This window comes from Tympanuchus pallidicinctus, unplaced genomic scaffold, assembly GCF_026119805.1.
Source record: "Tympanuchus pallidicinctus isolate F22 unplaced genomic scaffold, pur_lepc_1.0 scaffold10, whole genome shotgun sequence".
NCBI classification, from domain to species: Eukaryota; Metazoa; Chordata; class Aves; order Galliformes; family Phasianidae; genus Tympanuchus; species Tympanuchus pallidicinctus.
Genome location: NW_026294619.1, coordinates 5122481 through 5142400, shown reverse-complemented (window position 1 = coordinate 5142400; position 19920 = coordinate 5122481). Strand labels below are relative to the sequence as shown.

At 40.4% G+C, this 19920-nt stretch overlaps 1 protein-coding gene across 3 annotated transcripts in view; it reads right to left on the bottom strand.

The window, feature by feature from the left end:
• The window catches only part of NME7 (NME/NM23 family member 7), an 87495-nt gene that overhangs the window by 22218 nt on the left and 45357 nt on the right, over window positions 1–19920 (bottom strand). For 2 of the 3 annotated variants that reach the window (XM_052665375.1, XM_052665393.1), the window contains one exon: window positions 17443–17544. In XM_052665375.1, coding sequence (XP_052521335.1) covers window positions 17443–17544 — 102 coding nt within the window. Of the gene's footprint in view, window positions 1–15014; window positions 17381–17425; window positions 17545–19920 lie in introns of those variants that run through there. The other variant, XM_052665384.1, reaches the window with a different exon arrangement.

Sequence of the window (19920 nt, the reverse complement as noted above, 5' to 3'; positions counted from 1 at the left end):
TATCATCTGAGCACTACACATATGACCTAGACATCCAAGCTGTCTTCTCCTGATGGATGATAAAATATTTACATTCCCGATCACTTACTGGATGTCATCATTAATTGAGCAAAGTCTGTATGCATACAGTTACATTTTTGAAGTAGTATGGTTGTAAAGGTTTGTTCAGCAAACTCAATGTTCAGAGCCAGTCAACAGGAATGTTTTCAGTTGCAAGGCTATAGAAAGTGCGTCAGAGACTCGTCTTCTGAAATCAAATAGTTTTGCAATGATAACAGCAAGTAATCAAATCATAGTTTATTTTGTTACAAAAGCCCACACTAGCTTGGGTAAAAAAAATCCATCTGCTCTTCTGTTTACTTTAAAGTCAGCCTACCTCTGAACTAAGCGCTCTGCAGCCCAGTATCTTCTGGAGGTTTTGTTAACAGCCCTAAAATTATGTTCTGTACTCCAGTGTTGGCAGGTTTTTCTGAAGCTCACAAGTCTGCAGAAGTTGTTATACTGTCTGCTTCTCACCCTGCATCCCCTTGAGGCACTATCACTCTCTCCACTTCACTCCCACACACCCTCCCTGCGGAGCCTCCTCACTGGTGGCCCAAAGGTGCCACACCAACTCTCCACAGACTTCTCTGTGGGCAGCAAACGTGGCACATTTGCCAGCCTGAGACAGCATTTTTGCTGGTCTTAGCATTACCGATTGATGTATGAGCAATTCGAATGATAACCGCCCTGCTCAAATTTATTTACTGTTGTATTTATGTGCATATCTGACACAGCTTACGGGCTTAATTTAGATAAGAGTAAGAAGCCACACTTTGGAGTTAAGTCTGAGCTAGATTTGATGATGTTTTGAGGATAACTGACGTACCAAGTGTTAGTTGGCCACAAATTAAAGATAAAATACCTAGTTATCTTACTTTACTGCCGGGGTGGAATAAAATATTACACACATTACTCAACAAGCTGGAAAAAGCATTTAGTAACGAAAAAGCAACTAACTCCACAAGACATCAGAAAATATAGTATAACTGTAAACTGAGTTATTAGTTACATTACTTCAGGCTTTAAAGATGAAAGGTTGGTCCTACTGATCCTTTTCCATCACCTTCAATGCATCCAGAATTTCATCCATTTATTAACTCACATGTAAAACAAGGATAAAAAAAAAATACTAGGCTGCAGGAGATATTCTAGAATATTAATCCATGTTAGCAAAACATACAGAGAGTCTCCAGTGAAAGTCACTATGAAATTGCAAGACATTTTTAGCCTGCAGATATCTTGGCTAAGTTTTCCCCCCCCCTAAGAATAACTGCAAAATACCTTTTTTCAGAAATTAAAGAGACAATTTCACATTGCAAAAGCAGTCCAGACATCTGACTGAGAAAACTGCTTCTAAGCTTCTACCAAGATTTCCCAACTTGAACCATCCACTTCAACAGAACACGGAGACCTTTATCACTTGGAGCTTAGCAACAGAGAGTGATTTCCCTTCCACTCTGCGCCCTGAAGACTCTCCTAGCCAATAGCCAGCTTTTCCTTGGATGCAGTAGTGCTGTCATTTCTTCCCACACAGTTGTGAACAGTCCTGTTCAGATGGAAGAAGCAGTCATTATTTTGTGTAACAACTACATTCTCTAAAGCTCCTGCTGTGTTCAGGACAAGTTGTACTAGTGAGCGTTCCTATACATATCAAGACCAAGTTGGATTAGATGGGATTAGAGTTGGATTAGACCAAGTCTGAAAACCCTGCCATATGAACAGACATGAAGAAGAACAGAAAATATGAGGAAAACAGAACAGGAAGGCAGAGAGACAGCAATTTCCTAGAAGCACAAAGAAATACGTACTTCACAAGCATCATAAGCTCTATGTCTAGTTCTTAGCTCAGATTTTCCCAATCCAGTTACTCAACTATTCTCTCCTTGACTTAATGCTGCTTTAATTGCAGTGTAGCACACTGTTGATAAGTCACGGTCTGCAAAATCCAGACCATTCAGGTCACCAAAGGAAAACAGAGAGTTACACAGGAATACAGCATTGTTCAATTGGAAGGGACCTTGAGAGATCATCTAATCCAACTGCCAGATCAATTTAGGGCTAATTAAAAGTTAAAGCACATCACTGAGAACATGATTCATAATGACTCTTGAACACTGACAGGCGGGGCATCCACCAGCTGTCTAGAATGGTTTCCAGTGTTTGACCACCTTAAGAGTAAGTAAATCTTTTCTGGCTCTTCCCCCAGCACAGTTCTGTGCTGCTCCTATCCTGTCACCAGTGACCAGGAGCAGAGCTCAGCACCACCCTCTGCTTCTCCTCCTCAGGGAGATGCAGAGAATGAGGGCCTCTTCTCTAGACTGGGCAACTTGAATGCCCTCATGTCTCCCAGCCGTGCTACCAGCTTATGGCCCTTAGTGAATGCTTTCAAGTACCTTAACATCCTTTTCATATTGCGAAGCCCAGAATACGCACAGTATTCAAGGTGAAGCAGCACTGATGCAAAATATAGTGCAAGAATCACCTGTATTGATTGGCTGGGTGTGCTATGCATCTCAAAACTTGATTTGTCCAGAAAGATGTTGTGAGGGACAGTATCAAAAACCATACTACGTTCTGGAAAGATTACATGCTGTGCCTTTTCTTTCATCTACCAAGCAAGTGACCTTATCTTAGGAGATCAGATTACTAAAGCAAGACTTCTCCTTCATGAGCCCACGATGATCTGATACCAGCTTTGTTCTTCAAACGTCTTTCAGTAACACCTGAGATAATATAACTTGAGGACTAAGGTTAGACTAGCAGAACTGTAATCTTTCCTGGGTCTTCCTTTGTGCCCTTCTTGTAATTAGCATCCTCCATGGCCTTCCAAGACCATCAGTAAATTGCTGGAAGGGGTCTACTTCAAACATCTCCCAGAAAGATGAGGGCACATGATCAGACATTTCTCCTAATTGCCTATAGAGTGACTCTTCAGTGTCGGTGATCTATAGACGCCCATGACAACATCTGCTTTGTCATCCATCCCTTTAATTTTCATCCAGAGGTTCTCTACTGAATCATCCCTAACAACAATGCCAGCACAGTTTAAACTATCCCTTACATACAGTGAAACAACTTCACTTTGTATGCCCTGCTCACCCCTCCTGGACATTAGATAGTTTTCCAGCACTCCGGTCATGAGACTCATTGCACTCACTCTAACTAATTTCCATGTCAGAGCTCTGGGAAAGGATCAGAGCTTCCAGTTTATCCTATCTGTTCCTCCTACTGCACAAGTTGGTAAATAAGCATTTCAGATGTGCTCCTGAGGCCTCAAGGCTCCCTAGAGCAGCGCAAGTGCTCCTACGACCCTTGCTGTTTTCAGATGCTATCGTTCCACCCCAAGGCTTAGCTTCAGTGTTCCTAACAGTATCCTACTTTCTCCATCACTCCTAGTTCAAAGCTTTCTCAATTAGTCCTGCCAAGTTACAAGCCAAGAAACATGACCTTCATCAAGATGACTGGATTCTGTACCTAAATGATCTAAGTCCTAAGGAGGCAGAAAACTTTTCTGAAAAGAGGGTCTGATCTGCAGATGGGATATTTCAGGAGGGAGTCACCTCTGACTATAACGTGCTGTTGTTTCTTTGCAGCACTGTCTTGATATTACACTGGCTATGTGGGGTATTGGTTCATCTGACCTTAGTGGGAGAACACACATAGATTCCTCTTTTTCTATCTTTTCACATCACTTGCCAACCATACCCAGAGCCTCATGGTTATCCCACAAATATGAAGAACTCTTGCTCATGCATCATCTATCCCAACCTCATTATACCCTTCAGACCAGTAAGTACAATAGGTGCAGAGAAAGGGAAATCTAGATAGATATTCAAGAGAATTTGTACATGGACATCAGATGCATGCCATCACATTGTAAATGAAGCTGCTAAAAATTCTGCACAGGTGGCTCTGTGTAGTAAAACAGAGTCAGCCTAGATCAAACAGACCAGCAAACATAGCCCTAAATTCTTCAGGTTCTCTGCATTTGAATTACTCATTTTATATCCAATTTTCTTAAATACCTTTGTTAATAACGCACAGAGACAATAAGACCAGCTAAACACTGAAAACTCTGACTGCAGCTGTTTTCAAAGCTGTCAGCAATTGCAGAGAGGAGAATTTAAAGAAAAGTAATAAAAAAAATAAAATATCCATCATCATCAGAAAAGTCAATCCAGACTACCTATTTATTTCTGTTACAGAAGGGAAGACTGAGATCCCAGATTTACTTTTGCCCAGTTTAAAGCCATCATAATATAGCTCAAGCAGAAAGTAAATTCAAATGCTTTCTGGTCACAGCATGCACATCTCACAATAATTTAATGGCATACAAAGCACCTACAGAATTTCAGTCCATATATACCTTGCTGAAATGACTTACGCCACCTACAAAGCCAACCAATCCATTTTAGGGGAATTTCACCTGAGAAACTGATACATCTCCTTCCAGCAGTGATCAGTCTCCCACAGATCAATTTATTTTGCGTACTCTAAGATCACTTTATCACCAAATTTAAGACCAAATTATCACAAGAGCACATAAAATACACTATGATTTGCATTTCTTTTTCTGTTTCGTTATGATTAGGTCTACCACCTATTTATTAACCAAGCAGAGCTTGAATAAGCATTCCTCTGGGATAAGAGCTTTGACAGACCTGATCTTCCTCTCCAGCTGTCTATTCCAAGTGCTCTTAATAAAAGAAAAAAGAAAAGTGATGGTCATCCAGGAATTGCCTGCTCCTAAGTTGCCAGCTGAAAGACATGAAATCTTTTGGGACAGCTACCGTCAACTCCAGGATACACAGGCTCACACCATTATCATGGTGATATGGAAAAGCAAGGGTACTACTGCCTTTTTCTTGCACTTTTGTAGTTTGCTCTGCTGTGCATTTTCAATGAGCACCTGTGTGCACTAACCATAACTGCCTTCTATAGTATTCCAGAAAAAAAAGCCCTTGCAGCGTGGCAAAATTCCAGCTTGGTGTATGATTTTCTTACATTGTTTTTTACTGAAGATAAAATTCATATTACTTCATAAATTGGAGTATACATAACAGTAGTACAAAACTACCGTGTTCCAACCTTCAGTTCCCTTGAACTCAGGAAGAGTTCAAGGGAAGGACAAGCCTATCTACAGTCAACAAAAGCCTGAATCAGGCATGTGAGGCAAATGCTTTTAATCTATTCAAATCAAAGATTCTGCAAAAACACAAGGTCACTGTGACCAGGACGTATATCTGTTCTACGCTATGAAACTAGAGAAGGAAAAAACTGTTGTTCAGTGCATAACAATAACATATCCTTCCCCACACAGAGTGACGTCAGCATTTCCCACGTCTTCTGAAAATACTGCTCCTTTTTTCCAAGAAAGGACTAAGGTTATATGGAATTTTATTGTTATTATTATTATTTATTTCAGTCCCTCTTTTCAGAGATTAGCTTTGTATATTCAAAAATATTGCTGTTCAACATAAAAGAATGATTTGCTGCCTACTATAACCAAACAGAACACAAGGGAAACAAAGGAAACAACAGCTTAAGACTGAAACTAACCCAGAACCAAGCACATTTTCAAGGAGGCTCTTACCTTGTGCTTTCATGGACTGAATATTTCAATAAATCTATTCTCAGAAACATCAGGAACTAGGGAAGAAACCATCACAGAGTATTTCAAAGGAAGAAGTTTAAAAAAAAAAAAAAAAAAGCAATCACTAAAGAAGTTGGATCTCCCATGACTGCAAGAGAAGACTGTAGCCTGTGGCTTCTGATGGCTAGATTTGATAGAATCATAGAATCAAATCACAAGGTTGGAAATGACCTAAGATCATCCAGTCCAACCGTCTCCTCATCACCATTGCCACCACAAGCACTAAACCACATCACGCAGCACGTCGTCCAGACACCTCTTGAACACCGCCAGGGACGGCGACTCCACCACCTCCCTGGGCAGCCATTCCAGTGCCTGACCACTCTCTGAGAGAAACAGTTCTTCCTCATGTCTAATATGTGTCTTATTGTCAAAGACTGTATATGGACGAGGGGAAAGAATGTTCTCATTTTTAGAACAGAGTATTTTAACCCTCCTGTTGGCATGGTAATCACATTTTAACCCTGTCTAGCAGGGAGAAACAAGCCCTGGAGAGAGAATTCTATAGGTCACCTTTGATCAGTCTGCCTGTGATAAAAGTACATTGTGTATTTGTTGGCATCAGGCTGGTGTCACACAATCATCTGGCATGTTAAAAGCCTACCTCTTTTTCTACAGCAGTGAGAAACAAAACATTTCTCCCCAGTCCATCTACAATACGCAAGGAATGAGAGACAACTAAGATTCTGCATTTTGAAAGAGCTTTTTTCCTTAAAAAAAAAAAAAAGCAAAAACAAATGCTAAATGAAACTAGATAAGAGAAGCATTTTAAAAAAGTTACTTGCTTTCAGAAGTAATATATAGTCCATCTACATTACATAGGTTGCTCCAAAAATAATGTCTCCTATTTATTCCCATGGAAACTACAACAGACACAAAGAACACAATAACACTATTTGACAGAGCGAATTCTCAGTTACAAAACACTTATTTCAACATAGTCACTACCATTAGCTCTGCATTTTCACCAGCGATGAACAAGAATCTGCATGCTGGACTCATCAAAATCTGCCACAGTGGCGGTGACCCACTGCTTCACATGGTTACTATTCACATCACTATTACAACGTCATTTCTATGAAAACTTTGCCTACGCAGTCCGTCCATCTTTCGTTGGTCCAAACAGATGGAAGCCAGAAGGCACCAAATTCAGACTATACAGTGGGTGTGGTGGGTGGGACAGTCAGCCAAGATTGGCAGTGACTTCCAACTGGTGTGGGCCTCAGCGATACCATGTTGCAGAAAAAAGGCTGTCTTCTTCTCTGGCCTGACTCTGGAAGATCAAGCCTTCAGCTTAGTCAGTGTTGTGATGCAGTGGTCAAAGTTGACTGTCCAAGCTCCAGGAAATGCAGCAAGATCCGAAAGGACAGCACACATCACTTCACCTGTTCAGGGCCTTATAGCCCTGAACTTAAATTTTTTTCTTTATAGAAAATTCATGCCGTTAGTCCATGGACTGCCATTGACACCAGATCATAGTGGTAACACCAGATCTCATTACCAGTAATGATGTGACCCAGGAAAACATCACCTGTAGTTTCATATTATTCAATAGATCCTGACAATATTCAATAGATCCTGTCTGTTCCTGTGTGAGAATTTCGGGGAGTCACCTGGTGCAAACTTTGTGATAATTCAACATTGCCACTATCATTTCCAACATACTGAAGATGATATTCAGCTCTGTACACAGTTCCAAGGTCACAATCCATTGATATGCACCTGATTGAGACACTCTTCATTTTGTGATGTGACAGCTGTGCACAGCCATCCAGAACGCAATTTGTCTTTCATGTCGCTGTTGCCATGCTGAAATGCACCACCCACTGCTTCATTGTGCTTACATCCACTGTTTGATCTCTCTAAATATTCAGCAAGCATTGATGAATATCAAGGGGAGCCATTTTTTCTTCACAGAGAAATTCAATTCCACATCTATGCTTCATATACACTTCCGTGCCAGATGCCATTTTGTCAGACTGCCTCTCTACTGCCATCTGTGACATGACAGCAATATGTAATGAGATACTGGTGGGATGGTTCAGCCTCTACTGCCATACCAACAACATCCGCCTTTGAGATTGTGGGCCAACATCATAAAATAGGAGGCATTACTTTCAGAGTAGCCTTGGTATATACTCAATCCATATTATTCTCTGAAACATAGCGTACAGTGAAAACTTACTGAGACTCTAAACAGACAAATAAAATACAAAAAGGTGGTGGAAAAAATAATTTTCTAAAAAAGACCTACAGATGGAGAGTTAGAATCAAAATCCCCCATGATTGAAAAAAAATTAGATCTTAAAGGCTGAGTAGACAAATTTATATGACTCACAACATTTGTAAGAATCTTGTGTTCATCACAGAAGCCTAAAATACCATATTTTTAATAACACCCACCTATTGCTTTGAGACGCACACAGTCTGAGTGTAAAGGGAGCCTTTACAATCCCTAAGACAAGCTTTAAGACTTCCTTCACACTGATAGACACAATTAGTCTGTGCGATTTCAGATCAACCTGAATGTCTTTACCTTCGTCTGTGAAACATCTATTGAACGGCACAAAAGTTCTTAAGCAAGAAATAAAGTTTTCTTAAAAGTAAATATTCTAAGTATAGTTTAATTCTTTATAAAAGGGTTAGGCCTAAGATGTGTTGTAAGGAAAAGTCTAGAAAACCTAGCTTCAGCATTCTTTCAGAATGTTACACATACTGGGGCATAGCTAGGAAGTCTCTGTGGCAGCACAGCAAGCCAATGAAGATGGAACTGAACTTGGCAAGGTATTCCATAGGTATGTAGGTCAGAAGAGACAGGCCAAAGAGAGCACACCTCCTCTGCTAAGTAGCCAGTCCTTCTTTCCTACAAAAGATACAGAGAAGGCTGAAGTCCTCAGTGAGTGTTTTACCTCTGTCTTCACTAGCAGCCAGGATTCTCACATCCCTGAACTTCACATCCCTGAACCTGAACCTCTGTGTGGGAACTGGGGGAACAAAATCCACCTCACTGTAGGGTCAGAGCAAGACCGAGACAGACTCATGAGACTGAATGCGTATACAAGTCCACAGGGCCAGATGACATGCATCCTGGAGTCTTAAGGGAGCTGGCTGATGTGACTGCCAAACTGCTCTCCATCATGTTTGAAAAGTCATGGCAAAGTCCTCCAGGACTGGAAAAATGGAAGATATCACTCCCATTTACAAGAAAAGGAGGAAGGAGGACGCAGGGAACTACAGGCTGATGACTCTTACCTCTGTGCCCAGGAAGATCAAGGGACAAATCCCAGAAGATGCGTTAAGGCACATGCAGGACAAGCGGGTGATCTGAGATAGTCAGCATGGTTTCACCAAGGGAAGGGTGTGCCTGACCAATCCGTGGCCTTCTATGACAGAGTGATGGCATCAGCGGACAAAGGGAAGGCAAGTGATGTCATCTACCTGGATTTCTGCAAGGCCTTTGACATGGTTCCCCACCACATCCTTATCTCTAAATCGGAAAGAGATTGATTTCAAGGATGGATTGTTCAGTACATAAGGAATTGGTTGGAGTTTCGTAGCCAGAGGGTTGTGGTCAATGGCTCTATATCTAAGTGGAGGCCAGTAACAAGCAGTGTCCCCTAGGGTTCTGTTTTGGGTCTGGTATTCTTTAATTCTTTAACATCTAATGACACAGATGATAGGATTGAGTGCACCCTCAGCAAGCTTGCTGATGACACCACACTGAGTGGTGCTGTTGATATAGCAGAAGGAAAGTATGGCATCCAGAGGGACCTTGATAAACTCAAAAGATGGGCCTGTGTGAATCTAATGAGCTTCAACAAAGCCAAATGCAAGATTTTGCAGTTGGGTCAAGGTAATCCCAGATATGTTTATAAACTTGAGTAGCCCTGCTGAGGACTTAAGGGTTGATGAAAAACTGAATGTGAGCCGCAAGTGTGAGCCTGCAGCCTGGAAGGCCAATGGCATCCTGGGCTTCATCAGAAGAAGAATGACCAGCAGGGTAAAGGAGGTAACTGTCCCCCTCTTTTCTGCCCTTGTGGGGTCCCAGCTGGAATACTGCATTTAAGCCTGGGGACCCCAACATAAGAAGGATGCTGAGCTACTGGACTGGATATGGGGAAGGGCCACAAAGATAATTCAAGGGCTGGAGCACCTATCCTATGAAGACAGGCTGAAGGAACTGGGCTTGTTCAGTCTGAAAAAGAGAAGCCTGTGGGCACACCTCACTGCAGCCTTTCAGTTTTTAAAGGGAGCTTATAAATATGAGGAAAATCAACCTTTTACATGGGGAGATAGTGACATGACAAGGGGAAATGGTTTTAAATGAAAAGGAGATTTAGATTGGACTTCAGGGGGAATTTTTTTTTTTCTTACTGAGTGGTGAGGTGCCCAGAGAGGCTGTGGATGCCCCATCCCTGGAGGCATTTAAGGCCAGGTTGGATGGGGCCCTGAGCAGCCTGATCTAGTAGCTGGCAACACTGCCTGTGGCACAGGAGTTGGAACCTGACGATCCTTGAGGTCCCTTCCAACCAAATGCATTTAATGATTCTATCAGGATCAATAATCAATGCTGTTAAAGCCTTGTGGCACATCCTTGTTTTCCTTCAGTCTCTGGCCTTATGTTCAGCTTCCTCTTGCTAAATGCAAGCCATTTATTCCAGCCTGGGACCATGCACAAGGAGCCCAGAGCAAAGTCTGATATAAGGGAAATACAGGGATGCAGATGTGTTTGAGGCTTCTAAAGCTGATGCTGATTTCTGAGAGGTCATACAGAACCTTTGATAAAATGTTGGTAGCTTCCTCAAAGTGTCCAGAAATTTCAGTTAAGGGGCCTTCATTGTCATGGGATACAAAAACATTGTCTCCCAGAACCTTCTCTCCAGTGGATGCAAGCAGCAGACTGCCCCCCAGTCATGCCTCTGTGGTGCTGGTGGGCTTGATATCAAACCAGACAATACTTTTTATTATCTACTATTATCTATTTTATCAAGTGACTGCAATTTTTGACGACTAACACTAAGTCCAACAACTTCTGATCTAGCATTTATTTAGGCAGAAAATGTCACACTGTTGACACTGTCAAGTCTTGTAGTTCTGGAGCATCAAATGAGGAGTGTCAGATCTGCAACCTTACCAACACAGCTCAGTCACACCGGATTAAAGGCAGAGCTCAGTCTTGAGAACTTTCAGCATTTAGTCTCCTGATGATGACTGCCAATCATGACTAAAAATAGCAATTTTTTAAATATATCCATTTACTTACTGAGAATCAGTGTGCGCCTACAAACTCCTTTTCCACACTAAATGGTCATCATATGACAGTGATCTTTGGGCAATAATAAGTAACATTTAAAGCAGCATCTAAAAGCAACAGTCTCTGCCACCACTCTAGTTTTCTGATTTCCCCGCAAAGATGTATTTCAGTGAGGCTGAAGTCCCTTTCCCTGTCAGAGGACCATCACCATTAAAGGTGATTTTCAGAAGTCAGTATGTAATAAACAAGAGCTGAGTCATCTCAAAACTGTAACCAGATTGTGCATCCTGCAGCTGTAAAACATACATACATATGAAAAAGCCAGGTGTCAGGGGGTTGGCAGACTTTGTGATACCCTTGCAGAAGCAAGAGGACACACCGGGAACACTCTGAACACTGCACTCATACCTGTAAAATTTTTTAATCAGATTCTTAATTCTCAGCTGCTCCTATGTCTACGACACAGCTTTGAACAGAAGAACAAACATGACATTTATGAATGGCTGTTTTCCAGTACAACCAGTGCAGACTCTGTCCATTTTAAACAAAGGAAAGCAAACCGCTACCACAGATGTGGAGTTTGACATCCACAGAACCACAAGACCTAAATGACAGCAAGCTGTAACACTTTTGGAGGCAAATGTCACACCATACGCCAGTGTATCTGACATAGTCTAAAGCAGCAATGGCAGCTCATTACTACAGCCACATTATAGCCATGGTCCATTAGCATACAGCAGTCTTAACACTTCCTTTCTTCTAGACAGGGTCTTAATAGGTCCCCTGCTCCCCCTGAAGGTAGAAGCCCTAAACTTACTTTGAGCTGTGTGAACCAGCAGCATCAGCTCAGCCAAAACACCACAGGGAAGAATCTCTCTCCGTGGCCTCTTTCTCAGAAAAAAATCACCAACTAGCAGGCCTCAGCACTGTCTGTATTACATTTTCATTAGACCTGCAGAGTTTGATGGGGAAATTAAAAACTGAAAGGACAGAGTCAGATGACTGACCCTGGATAACATCTAAGCAATTCAATCATGTCTTTCCCATTGCAGGCTTAGACAGCAGGATATCGTAACTCAAATCGATCTGTTTGCTGCTCTAGCTGATAATGGTCTGGCGCTGAATGAAAAATTTTATTATTACTACATGACTCAGACTCTCTGAGCAGGCAGTTTAAGATATGAGAGTCTTCATTAGAGAATTAGATTAATAAATCGTATTTCTCTTGAGACACATTGTGTATTTGATTGTCAACACCCTGATTGAGGCTCACCAGGATACAGGGAGATCTACGCTGAAACAGGTCTGAAGGTATCACCAGAAGACACATACTTGGCAGCTTGAAAATAACCTTTATATTTCTTTATACTTTTCTCTGAACTCATGTGTTGTAATAAAAAATACTGTGCTTCTAATACACGGCTGAACATAAACATTTTTTAGCCTTGCATGTAGATCATTTCCAGTGCTAGATGTTCACAGGAGGGCTATCCAGATAAAAATCTTACAGCAATAATGCTCTTTGGCTCATACTGTTATCTCTATTTAACTGATGTGATAACTGAGGCAGAAACATATTGAACCTTTTGTCCAAGGTCGCACAGTGAGGTCAGGAATGGAGCTAAAGCAGACTCCCACTCTTCCAGTTCACTGCTTTGCTTTAAACCAGCCAATCTCTCTTTCAGCTCTTTGTCACTGATGCAAAATTACAAAAGAATATTAATACGCTGTTACAATTAAAATTGCAAATCCCTTATGTAAAAAGAACGCAGGTTAGGATCAAAACCAAATATATGAAAACCCCCCAGCAGATCCAGCCCATCAGATGCAGAAATACTGCACCACATCATCCCATCACGTTAAAAATATTTCACAGCATAAGGTACTTGAATAACTTTCAGTGTACTGCCACTCCTAACTAAAAGGAGTTAAGATTACTATAAATTACACAATCAGCCAGAAGCATGTAGCTTACACAAATTCCTTCAATCACGTTACAACCAACCTTTTCATTTGTGCATGAAGTTCAAAAGAACAAAAAAAGCAATAGATCCAATTTCTACAGTATTTTTCAAGTGTTTTATGAATAGAAAGTAATCACCTCAACAATTCCATGACAAAACATTACAAGCAGCTAATTCAACACAAGATGATGTGAAATGAAAGCTGTATCTTCAGATCTAAGTATTAGCAAAAGGCTTTTACATGCTTCAGAGGCCAAAAAACCACACAAACACCCATCAGTTGAAACATCCATCCAACTGAACTCAAGCAGTAACAGAATCCAAAAGGCCAATGGCTTACTGGGATGCATTAAAAAGAGCATGTCCAGCAGGTCGAGGGAGGTGACCCCCCCCCCTCTACTCTGCCCTGGTAAGACCTCATCTGGAGTACTGCATCCAGTTCTGGGCTCCCCAGTACAAAAAAGACAGGGATCTCTTGGAAAGAGTCCAGTGGAGGGCCACGAAGATGGTGAGGGGCCTGGAGCATCTCTCCTATGAGAAAAGGCTGAGTGAACTGGGTCTGTTCAGCCTTGAGAAAAGAAGACTGAGAGGGGACCTGACCAGGTCTATAAATATCTAAGGTGTGGGGGGCAGAATGGCGAGGCCAGACTGTTTTCAGCGGTGAGTGGAGACAGGACAAGGGGAAACGGCTGGAAACTGCAGCATAGGAAGTTCTGCACAAATGTGCACAAGAACTTCTTTACAGTGAGGTGACGGAGCACTGGAACAGGCTGCCCAGGGAGGTGGTGGAGTCTCCTTCTCTGGAGATGTTCAAGACCTGCCTGGATGCCTACCTGTGCGACCTGCTGTAGGGAACCTGCTTTGGCAGGGGGGTTGGACTCCATGATCTCTGGAGGTCCCTTCCAACCCCTACAATTCTGTGATTCTGTGATCCCCTGGACTATTTATCCTTGCTATGAAGCTGAGGTTTTCAGTGCTAACCTTTGCTTCCAGTTACATGTGAGACAACAAACACCTAAAGGCTCTTCACTATTTGCAGCAGTCCCACCCACATTTTCTTCCCTGTCCTCAACTCAGCATGGAATAATCTTTGGTGTTTTTGGATAAGACACGCTGTGCTACATTTACCCCATGGTGCACTCCCATTTCTCAAGAAGAAACACAACTTCTTTTCTATTTAACTTTGGTTACAGTTAGCAACTCTTATTTCCAAGAGAGTGTGCACTGAAGTTCAAGTTAATTGACTTATCAAGTCCTCCTACCAGCTTTCTAGATCAGCTGCCTTTTTACCACAGGTGTATTTTTTTTTTTTCTCTCAACTTCAGAACCACACCAGTGAAGAGAATGAGATAACAGCACCCAGCATGAAATATACGGTTTGATAATCTACTTAACAAGATTTGATAAGGTGGCATGATTTTGAAAAAGGGCTTAGTTAATTCAGAAACCATAGAAAATCTGTGGAACTCGGTCATTTCAGAAATCCCATTCCTACTCAGAATTCAAATATCTAAATAGAAGTGTTCCACTGCTCATAGGATCTTGATATCTCACACCTCCTCACTTTTGGGTCTTAGGAGAGACTGGGGCTTCCCTGAGAAGTTTAAGACTGGTGTGAAACTGAGACTTTTTTTTTTTTTTTTTAACAGCACATGATAATTTTGTAAAGAGCAGTATTTTCAAGATAGGCATCAGAACAGCCTGTTAACTTTTTATAGAGTTGCTGCAACAATATGTAAAGCATGAATACTTATTTATAATAGCAGATGTGGAGGGTCTTCCATTTCTGTGCCCTCCACACCAACTACCAAGAAGCCTTCCAGAAAAGAGAGATAAGGTGCAGAGGGATGTTGAGAGTAAGCTACATGATCCGTCTGAGGTCTGGCTGCAAAAATAAACTACAGGCCTGCAACCAGAAGACAAGACAACCACCACAGCTGATCTGAGAGTACAGAGAGGCCTCAGTTGAGGCCAGCATAACCAGAAAAAGTCTGGCTGTGCTGCAGAAGGCTAAGCTATGTATGATGAAAGATTCTGACAGTTCACCAAGAGTGCAACAGCCCAGACAGCCATTCATCAGCAATGTACCACTGTAAAATGAGAATACAGGAAGCAGCAGGATCTGCAGAAAAACATTTCTCATTGTCCATTCACTATCCAACAGGGACACACACACATACACACACCAAGACCACGAACTGTGACACCGATCCGCTCAATCAAGTCAGGGACAGTAATTTCGAGAGTAAGAACAGCTAGCACAGCTCATTACAGACAAATATCTTTACCCAACTTTCCAGATTTCTTAGGTTATTCATATTCTCCTACAAAGAAGCTCAGAACAGGTTTTTGGTTAGCAGCCTTCCCCTAATACCACCCAAGACGTTTTAATAAAGAATTTAAAAGCTGTATTATAACGAAGGATATTTTTGGCAGAGAGCCTTACTGACCTGCGGTGCTAACAAAATATTACCCAGTTGTAGAAAATAGCACAAAGTTCCACTTCATTTTTAGCATTGTACACTTGGTATAAATTGCTAGCTTATTAAAGTCTAGTGCTCAAAACGGAACAACTCTGATTCTTTTTTCAGCCTTAATGAGAGACTTGGACAAAAAACTGAATTTATTTCTAATCAACATCTTGCTTTGATTTAGCAAAATATGGATCACATCTCTTTGGATGCCTTTTATAAAAGAAGCGTGTCCCAGCCATCTCCCTGCAAAACCAAGAACAGACTTAGAGTGCTGCTGACAATCAGATCCAATTGCAACACATGACTTGCCACAGAGTGGTTATTACATTTGCTACGTAGCTGAGATATAATTCACAGCACACGTGACTGAGAGCAATTCATTACGTAAGTCAAATTCCAGTTCCTTTACTAACTTTAAACAGGACTTTGCTTTGAAAGTAATCACTGTGATCTCAATACTACTAAATGGAAAATACTTAACAGGAGCCAGAATGACTCAGATACATTCTGTACTATAGCTACAAACTTTTCTTCACTTGTATTTCTAAATAGGTTGTACACACACCAGGACTTAGCATATATAAACAGGTGAAAAAAAATACAGATAGATCCAGATCTCCTAGTCACAATACATTATTTGCATGACACTTACATTTACTTTAACCACTAGAACATCAAGTGCACTGTATCTTAAAGGTCCCTCCATCACGGTCTTTTTCAACCTCGGTGATTTTATGATTCTATGATAACCTTGCTTCATAATGCAACTCCAATGTGGCTTCTGATACCTTTATTTGAGACAGATATTTTCACTGTAAGTTCATTGGGGAGTTTCACTGACTACACAGGTTATGAATGACAGAAGGCCACTGAAATACTCAGTCACTTCTTCCTCAAAGACAAGCCAGTAACACAGTCTGAAGAGACACACATTTCAGGCAAAGATCACTCTTGAAAACAGGCACAGTCACTGCACATGCACTTTACATGCTTGAAGAGTCAATTAGCTTGAAATTCTGATAGAAAACAGCATACAGAAATACTAAACACAGCTGCCTATCTTCCAAACATACATTAGTGCAACTGCTGTGAAGATGGTGTCCAAAAGTTGCAGGTTATACTCTGTTTACAAGATGCTAACTGAACAGAGGAACATTTGTAACATTCAGTGTGATCAAACAGAAGGGGAAGACAGGTTTGGACAATGCCTTTAGCTTATACTTCTCCAGATCTGAAGAGAAATATATCAAATTACAGTACCAGTAAAAATCTTCATGATTCCCCCCCCCCTCCCATATGGAAACTGTTAAACTCACCCAGCCTGCAACTAAAACATGAAATGATGATATCTATTTATAATTATAATATCTAATTTCATTGCCTCCATCTTGATATTTCTGCTTGTGGCTTCTGTGTGGTACGTTAGCATTTGCTATTTAACAAAAAATGGCAAACCCTTTGAGACAGCGTTTATGCTTGTTTTATGCTCATCTCCAGACTGCTTACAGTATCATGCATATCCAATTACATACCTCAAGAAATTAAAAATAAAAGCTGGAACGATTAGCATAACAAACAGCTACAGTAAGATTTGCATTTTTTTGTTTCCTTACAAAAGCCACAGAAACTGTTTCTTCTTTTGTAGTTTTGTCTTAGAACAATGCTACAGACTGCAGTGCACTAACAACTGATTTACACTGGCATACAACAATAATAACCGTTTGTTCCAGCTTTCAAGACTTGTGCTAGAATACTTACACATCTCTAACCGTGATTTATGGATAACTTTATTTTCACATAAATATCATCATAGTATTTTATCATCTGGTTTAGGTAAGACTGAAGAAATCACTAGAGAATTTGCAAACTGATCTGAAGTCTAGCATTTCACTTCCATAATAATGTGACGCTCCCATGTTTTGAGGAAATGCAGCAGGTATATGGCAGTCATACCACACTGTAATATTTCAGTTCACATAGATTTCAATTCATAGACACTGCATTATTATTATTTATTTATTTTTAGCATTCCTTATCACTCAAGCAAGTACTTACAGGATCAGAAGGACCACAAAAGTCTCTGAACACTTTTGGAAGTTCAGGCTGTATAATCTCCATTGCTATGCAAGGGCCTGAACACAACTCTGTAACCATCTCCTGGAAAAGAAAAAAGACCAAAACAAATCTGAGCTTTCAGCACGATGGAAGGTTGCATTCCCCCAAAAAACTTGATCCAATCATACCAGATAGGAAATTAGAAAAGAAATACTGGTTGATTTAGGCAAGCAAAGACGTGAAGCAAAGATATCATTAGTATTCATAAATACATACATATATATACATATATATATAGCACATTTTGTAACTTAGTTTACATGGTGGAGATGGAGATAAATTGAACATTCTATCTCTGGGATACTGAACAACAGGCAACAGTATCCACAATACCTTAAATTCTTTTACAGGTGCATTATTACTAATCTTGACTTGTATTTCACAGAACTGCCTCCTAACTTGTCAGTCTAAACTGAATCAATACTACACTTTGCAAGGCGTAAGTCTGAAAAATGACACCATGTTGAGCAAGTTCCACAGACATCATGTTTAACAACATTCCCTATAGGAAGCACAGGACACAGCCTATATTTGATGGCTTAAAGTCAAGAAAACATCTCTTGGGCTTTTGGTTCTGTCATTTCTTTGTATATTATGGAAGCTGAAACACACAGGACAATAAAACCAGGAATTTAAATTGAAAGGAGTGCATGGCACATCATTTCAGGAAAAAGATCCTTGATCTAGCAGTATTTCTTGTGTATGCTCTTACCAGAATCTTGGTTACACTGAAATAAACCTTTTTGCTGGAGCCTCCTGAAGTGTAAAGAGATATCCTCGAGTCCTCAGTAGATGATAAATACAGGTTTTTAGTTTTTGCAAGCTTAGGCTATCTCCAGACATTAGTGCCAATTTAGAGTTTGTCAATTAGAGGCATAGATTTCAGAAGCAGAAATATGCCACCTTAGTCTAAATTGATTTAAAAAAACAAAAACAAACAAACAAACAAACAAAAAAAACAAAAAAAACCCTGCCTTTGTAATTTCGTTCTTGTCCACCAGAAATTTGGGCAGGCAAGTTTTAAAGAAATAAGGGCAACTAAAAGAACTAAAGTCACTGAGGAAAGAGAAAAGAAGAAAACACTCACGAGAAATCAGAGAGAATAGGGAATAATGCACAAGGTGCTGCAACCAAGCTCACCAGCTCTGCACAGGTCAAGGATGAGCAGAGAACAAGAAGAGAAGCAGAGAACAAGAGCATCAAGAGCAGGCAAAAAGCACTAGGAAAACAATGGAGTCCACTTCTGCATTTTATGAAATATGACAGAAATGAAATACTCAAAAGAATCCAAGTCAAGCAACACTGTTCCGAAGAGTTGCTATCTTTATAATAAATACCATGTTAAGAGCACGTGCTTCATCTTAGCACTGTGATATGAATAGACAGAATTTTAGCCAAGTGTCTCTATCATTAACCTGCTCCTAGCAAATGTAGGTAGAAATATTCTTGAGGGCACATGAGTAGAGTGCAGGCTAGTTTCATGCTTTACAACAAAATAATACATATTTCCCTTCCAAAAAAGGCCTCATCACCTTTTCCTCTTTGGTAGGACTTGGTAATTACAGCTAAATTAATTTTTCTTTAGCAAATGATTTATTCATCAGATAATGTGGCTAGTGGTCAACCAAGACCATTCTTGAAACTGGATGAAATTCAAGCATTTTTTATTAATAAGGTGAATTTGGAGCTAGCACAGAATCTTCCTCCTTTTTATCAGTAAGCAAAATCCTATGTAGGATCTATTGATTAGAAGAGATACCAACAAACGTGTTTTTTTTTCAACTTAGCAACTGTTCAGCATTTTCTTCTAACAGATATATGTTTTACGTACAATACATCAAGCCTTCATCTGACTGTAGAAGTGTAACCAGAAGAAATGAGAATACGTTTTCTGAAGAAGACTTCTGGGTGATGAGTATCTTCCTCTTCTGCACCGACTTATTTTAAAATGATAAATAAAATTCAGATCAAAACAGACGGTTCTGAGTTACAGATGTAAGAGGTCATATTCTTTCTTTAGTTCCTTATTTCAAAATGTACTTCTTCCTATTTGGCCTGCACTGACAATACCTACTGCTGTTTCCATACGTGTCTTTTCTGGAGGTCTTTACCATCACAATCAGCTTTCCCACATTATCCTGTTTCACAAATAAGCCGAGCGCGTGAAGATATCCCCTTAATTTCAACTAAGTGTGTCAAGCACATATGGCTTTCAGGACGAAGCCCCAGATTCTCACTTGAAATCCCATCTGAAACAGATTTCCTTATTTACTTATCCAGCTTAAATGTCACGTTCCCTTCTGAGTAACTTTTCAGACAAAGTATGTAACTTTACCACTTATCTGAGGGTCAGAGCATATACCAAACAGCAGAAAATGATAGAGACTATCAAATTTGGTTCAATTTGTATTTTTATAA